We start from the raw sequence: 6694 nt of genomic DNA, 5'->3' as shown, positions 1-6694 counted from the left end.
TAAAGTCGTTATCAGGACTGTCACTGAGATCTTCTGGATCGTTTTGTCAGCAGTCAGTGAAATTTATCTCTTTACAATGGTCACTGCTTGCCGAATATAGTCATAGAAAATAGGCGCTCAAATAACACCAGCATAAATTGAACCGATTAATCCACTGTCTAAGGTTTTGGCTAAGTTTTTCAACAAGAAATATGATTTATACGATGTCTTATATGACTACCCCGAGTTTCTAGCGTTCCGAAACATCCGCCCTCCCTGCTACATCCACTGATATTTTTTAACATACCTAATCTGTTGTAATTTGTTAAAATTCGATTTTACTGGAGATTATGATTGCAAATCTAATTATTGGAGCCTTTGTTGTGATTTGTTTCGCGATCGTACGTACCTGTAGCTTCCATTCTTTATCAATGAAATTTATGAAGCTTTCATTAAATAACGATCATTGTATTAATATTCCCACAATTTATGCGTGATTTTTGTTTTATATATTTGATATCATCGATACATACATTTATCGGTAAATAAAGAAAAAAATATGTCGAAGCAAGTTACACATGCAGTAATATAACATACCCATAACATACAACTGAAGCTCCAGGCTTAGGCCCCGACTATTTTATTGGATACTTGGCTTTATTTATATCACTACATAATGATTTACTTTATAGAATTCGTCACTTTCAGCTTAATCAATCATGGGATCTTTGACCCCTTTCTTTGCATTTTATGGAATTTTCATTTTGCTCTGATGCTTCTTTTGAATTTATCGCTGTATTAAATTATATGGTACTAGTGCTTTTAAAGTTCCAAATGAGAGAAATTTTCGATTAGTTGTTGCTCTCACTACTAATGGTACTGTTGTTGATGGGGATAACAATGAAAATGATTTTGATAATTATGGGGACAACGAATCTTATCCCTATTGGCTTCAAAGGAATAATTAAGGCGGCAAAGTCTGTGCATCTACTTATGGGTGGACCATTCAGCGTTTCTCTCTCCTGTTATTATTGGTCGAGAATGAAGGAGGAAGAGGGAAAGAAATGGGATGCACAAGTTGATCTGCAGCATCAAACAAAACTTGTTGATATTTGGAGAATATTCAATTCTTTCTCTTCTGTTAAATATTTCGCATAAAACGGCTTCGTCATTTGCTATTTTCTTCTTCATCTGCAAACAGTAACCGTTACTCTTTGCAAAGAAATAACAGTAATAAGGCGGTCTTCAATCAAAACTATAAAAAAATCAAGATTATCAAGTCTTCATTGTAGATGAGTGAGTCGTAAGGTCAAGGGGAGTTCTATGTCTTTTTGCTTCTATCAGATCGTTGGAGACTGATCTGAATTAAATGTATTTCAGAATTATTGCTTTTACTGTTTGAAGTTGCTAATGGGGAGAACCAACTTTCGTTTGAAATCCAACTTGAACATCTGATTCTTTAATTAATATCTGAAGAGTGTAGGCTTTGAGGCTTTAAGTTCATAGTTTAGTAAAATCTCATCATTGGAAATGTTCTATTTATTGATCAAATTCCGAGATCTTCAAATCTTGGTTTCCTAAGGTAAAAATGATCATAATTCTCTTGAATCATAGCCGAAACCAATATCACTGTTTTGTTCCAATACTTCAGTATTGAAGTGAAAGGTTTTCGGCTTCACGTTTTCCTTCATTTCTCTTATACTGACTATTAAACATTAAAATCTTCTGTCTACAGAAGTTATATCTTATATGCATATTTTATTTTAACTGAAAACAGACTGTCGCAGTCTGCTCCCACGCTTTATAATGTACTTGCGTCATTTATTTCATTTCGTCTCTGGGGCGAAAAAAAAAACAGAAAGCAGTCAATATTTCTAGCAAAGTTTAATTAATCAATAAATGCCTGGTACAGAGACATTTGTTCATTTATTATATTGTTGTAAATGGAATCAAAATTCACATATGTCATTACTTATTGCTCAGGGAATTTCAAATTTTAGAGCTCGAGAGAAATGTTATTTTTGATATTAATAAGAACGAAAGGTAAATAAAAATGAATGATAAATAGGAGAATGAATGCATTTTGATTTGTGATTACATAATCTGTTTAGAGTGGCCATAAGGGTACTGAAGAACACAATCTAGTGAGCATAAGGGCGATGAAGGACATATTCGCTCATTACGTTATCGATATTACAACTGCCGTTACATATGAAGGCCAACTGCAACAAGTCAAGCATACGACGATTATGCCTTATCAGTTATCGCTGTACTCAATCTCTTTTCAAGGCGATAATTCAATGTGTTTACTCCGTTTGTACCCATTAAGCTCGAAATCAGTGTAGCCTCCACTTAAAAAGCAGTATATATAAACTCTAATCAGCTTTATATATACTGTAACACAATAAGATTACAATATAAGGCTAATTAAAATATAGACTATGTTTTCGCTTGGCTCAGTCCCTTACCATCACATTGATTGTGCACATTATAATTGCTTGCATTCATTATCTTTTGAACAATCTCACCTTCCACTATGTGAAATAAAAGAATTACATGATATTAATTTATGAAAGTTTAGCATTTACTGAAATACTATATCATTTTTAGAAATGAATCATTTCTTCTAGTCAAAAGCTATAAGTAAGAGATTGATTGTCATATTTATCAAATGAGATTTTTATTAAAACATTCCAGCGCAGTTAGCAATCTGGATAGCATATATTTACGATAGTGCATGCTTATATCAGTGCTACATTTGCAGGTGCAGGTACTGCTGCTGCTGCTATTCGATTGTCTATTTTTTTTTTTTCGTTTTTTTTTTGCTCATTCATTTAATTTAGTTTTTTGAGTGGCAATTCTCTCTTTCCCGTTAAATTTACTTATTTTATTGGAGAGAAAAAAATGTTAACCCATTCATCCCATTGATTCAACTGTTGAATCAAATAATGGTACAAGAAGCTGAGCAAAAAGGTTGATTAATAGTGTTGTGAAACGGACTACTTATTCAGTGCTGTCACTTTTTTCGTCATCAAACTTGCAACAAGACAAACTTTTCAGACGGTGGATCCTTGTTTAGCGGATAGCTGCTGTATTTGCTCAAATGGTCACTGTGTCTACGCAAAAAGACTTTCAATTGTTGTAAAACATCTCCTAGCAGATTGAAATGTAATGATCAACGCTTAGCACCTAATATTAATTATTTTTCATTGAGCAATACTCAATATTTTTGGTAGGTTTCTTGATAGGTTTCTTGAGGAATTCACTTTGATCATCATAAGATAGCAAACAATTAAATCCTTTCCTAACCAAGTTTATTTCCAAAACCATAGTGTTCTTAAAACTCAAGTTAGAATGAAATGAAAATTAAGAACAATGCTTTCTGGAAGGTATACAATGGAATGTGTAACTACGGAAGTTACGTAATTCGAGAATATGGATGTTATCAGTGTATCTTATTCCATTAATTAACCGATAAAATCCCCTTCGCTATTAAATCGGAATATGCTGTCTTGATGTTTTTTTATTGACATGAAATTAACAAAATTCGTATATTTTGCCTTTACAAGGACAACATTTTAACAAAAGAAAAATGTATTTTTATTAACAAATCATTTATTGTGAGAAATTATTATCTTTAGAATATCAAGATAGAAGTATATTTTATAGATATCACCTCTCAACAAATATTTATAACAAACCTTCAAAGCTTATTTCCTTATAAAAACTTAATTGATTGTATTTAGCTTATCCGAAAAGTGATTTACAATGAACAGGACAATAAAAATAAATGCACGATATATGATATGATATGACATAACATGAATGACATGGGAAGTGGTGAGATAATCCATATCGGTTGGCTACCTGTATCATCCATGCTTCACGATAGTGCAGGAGTTTGTTCATTGCTTGATATTCCGATGCGGCTCTCTCTTTAGCAACATGCCGGAAGGCATCATTTTCCCACTCACCAATGCTTTCCTCGATGCATTTTGTATCCCTGCTCACAAATTTTTCATACTCTTTTTTGTGGTCCATGGAAATGCCCGTCATCCAGAAACTTCTTAGGCGGAAATAGTACACTAAAGTTTCATCAACATTTCGTCTATCTTATCCCTACATTCGTTCAAATTTCTCCATAGATATACTAGATATACCGGCCTCATCATTTTTATTATTTTGGGCAATTTGTGCAACTCCATTTCTACACTTCCCTTACTTACGAATGTAAACAACTATCTATTTCAGATTACTTCTTCACGCCATTTTTCAAAGCAATGTTTGGAACGAAATTTGAATATTAAATTGCAGGCAACTACACTTTCTTAAAACTTCCTAAAATTTATGATCTTTAAATATAAGAAGTCATTATCCGATATTATAAAACACATTATAATCAACTAATTCTCTTCTATTTTTTCTTTGTCGCTAAAAGAATCATTTGAAAATTGCCGAAATGCAACAATTGTATGTATATTTGTGTGTCTCTCTGTCTGCGATCCTATTTAAATAGTTTATAGCATGACTGAAATGGTTGTATCAATGACGATGGCAGCATAGAAATACCACGCAACGTTTCTGATCTTTGGTTTTAACTTATTTGGCATCATTACACACGATTCAAATAAGTATCACACTCACAGCAACCAGTATTTCGCCATTAAAATTGGACATGCGTGCATGCACAGATATATTTCTAGCATAATACGCTTATGCACACATACATGCGCACACACATACACACACACATACACATACACACACACATACACATACACACATACACATACGCATACATGCATACACATACATACATACTTTGTACATGTATCCAAAAATAGCCAATTTTCGATGGAAATGTATCGAGCTCACCTGTCGGAAATTTATAGAAGTCTTTTTTGATTCCGGTTTTGTTATGCGCTTATAATGCGCTCTTTTTGCACAGGTTTTGATACGATGAATCTCTCAGCGCATCCGGTGGATGTTTCGGCTCTCTGCAGCTTTACGAATACTACCTTCTTTTTTCAGCTTTCTTATGGCTTTTCTGTCGTTTACCGGAAAAAGAATTAAAAAAGTGGCATCAATTTCATGCCATTTCAGTATGAGAGTGATGCTGTTTTTTGTCACGTGGTAAATTGGAAAATTAGAAGATAAAGACTGATGTGATGTGTGACACGATCGTATTAATCAGTGAGTCATTTCTTGGCACTCGTCGCATCGTGGTTTGACATATTTGCAGATCGAATTTTGGAATGATTGGAAACTTTTTATTCTTTGGTTTCAAACACATTATGAAGAAAAAACTTGGACGTTCATGTCGTTTCTCAAATTTCTCAGGGATTTCGCATAAATACCATTTGTATGACGGATGAATGGCTTTATTGGATCAGTTAAATAGTGAACTGAAAGTTAACATGAGGATGATTCCATCCATTTCCTCAAATCTTTTCCCTTTATATTAAATTTGCTAAAAAATTTCTAGCTTTTCTTCTGCAAAAAAAGATTATCTCCTTAATATATTGATTTTATTCAGCTGTTTATTACTACCATATCACATGAATAATTTGAAATTAAAAAGAGATTTTTGTCTCCCTTCCATCATTCCTTAACTCCCACTCCTCCTTCTGCAGGCTTATCACCTTGACCTATGAGTGCCTTCATTCGTACTGTTTCTCGCATTAGTTCGTGGATGGATTCAACTTTTCTGTAGAATAATCCGGGCAAATGACCTTTTCTGGTATTTAAAATGAAGGTATTGTTACGTATTCCGAGCAATTGATGTTATACTTTCATTAGTTCCGGTCAGAAATGGACGGGACTAAAAATTCGGATTATATATTCCTCGGGTTACTGCCTTCAGAAGTTGAAATTATACGCAAAATACATGAATTGTTCCGTATAGTGACTGGATTGCGATCATCAGCTTGTTGACAAGGTAAAGAAAGGTAAACGTCTTTTTCATCAATTCCTGTGTGCAAACTAAACAGTTGTAAGTAATTGAGCAGACAAGACGATTTTCCGAATATTTCATAAAAGTTCTTCCTTGAACTAAGGGCTTCTATGAGTTACATTTCAGTTGTCAACTGCTTCATTTTTCTATACCAAAATACGGCAGGCGTAGCTGTCGCTGGTTGACACTGATTAGAGAGATATAGCTATATGACTAAACATAGATGTCAGTATACTTTTCTAAGGTATAGTCAAAAATAGTATTTGGAGATTCAGCGTGCCGCAAGGTTCACACACGAATACATGGAAAGGAAGCCATGGCTGGGCGGAGCTCTTCGAAAGACACATTTGTTGAACTGCCGGATGCTGTTCCATTCGCGGTGACGATCATCTCCATTCGAACATCACTACTCCCAAAATAACTGATGGCCAATTCGATATCTGGGTCGCCTTCTTTCTCAGTAAAGTGCGTGTATCTCTTTGGCAGTTGATGGAGAAAACTCGCCTTGTTTGTTTTTCATGAGCTATTTGTTTGTGTGCCAAGATTATATGGCACTCTTGCTTGCTTATTGTTGATGTATTTCTCTCAGTGGGAATAGTGCTTTCTTTAAGTCCATGTTTAATCTCGATGTGGATCACCCATGCAATTAAGGAATAGTCAATGTCCCCAGTGATTCTTTTTAGATTTGATGTAATTGTTGGATGATAGAGAGAGAGAGAGAGAGAGAGAGAGAGATCTGTCGATCTAATTTCTTATTATTTT

The 6694-nt window shown here is 34.1% G+C and overlaps 3 protein-coding genes across 3 annotated transcripts; 2 read left to right on the top strand and 1 right to left on the bottom strand.

Moving 5' to 3' along the window:
* Window positions 1–900: 900 nt before the first annotated feature.
* On the top strand, window positions 901–2324 carry LOAG_02627 (hypothetical protein; the record flags this gene model as incomplete). The annotated part of the gene is made up of 2 exons (XM_003138164.1): window positions 901–1056; window positions 2091–2324. The coding sequence occupies 2 exons, from the start codon at window positions 901–903 to the stop codon at window positions 2322–2324; spliced, it is 390 nt and encodes a 129-aa protein (XP_003138212.1).
* An 850-nt stretch (window positions 2325–3174) lies between these two features.
* Window positions 3175–4035, bottom strand: LOAG_02626 (hypothetical protein; the record flags this gene model as incomplete). The annotated part of the gene is made up of 2 exons (XM_003138163.1): window positions 3175–3315; window positions 3847–4035. 2 exons carry the CDS (start codon window positions 4033–4035, stop codon window positions 3175–3177), a joined length of 330 nt encoding a protein of 109 aa, XP_003138211.1.
* Window positions 4036–4570: 535 nt separating this feature from the next.
* Window positions 4571–4905, top strand: LOAG_02625 (hypothetical protein; the record flags this gene model as incomplete). The annotated part of the gene is made up of 1 exon (XM_003138162.1): window positions 4571–4905. A coding segment is annotated over one exon (314 nt), but the record flags the coding sequence as incomplete, so codon positions are not given.
* Between the last annotated feature and the right edge of the window lie 1789 nt (window positions 4906–6694).

This window comes from Loa loa (genome assembly GCF_000183805.2).
Source record: "Loa loa unplaced genomic scaffold supercont3.85, whole genome shotgun sequence".
NCBI lineage: Eukaryota > Metazoa > Nematoda > Chromadorea > Rhabditida > Onchocercidae > Loa > Loa loa.
Note: the sequence above shows the minus strand (reverse complement) of the source record. Positions and strands in the feature narration are given on the sequence as shown.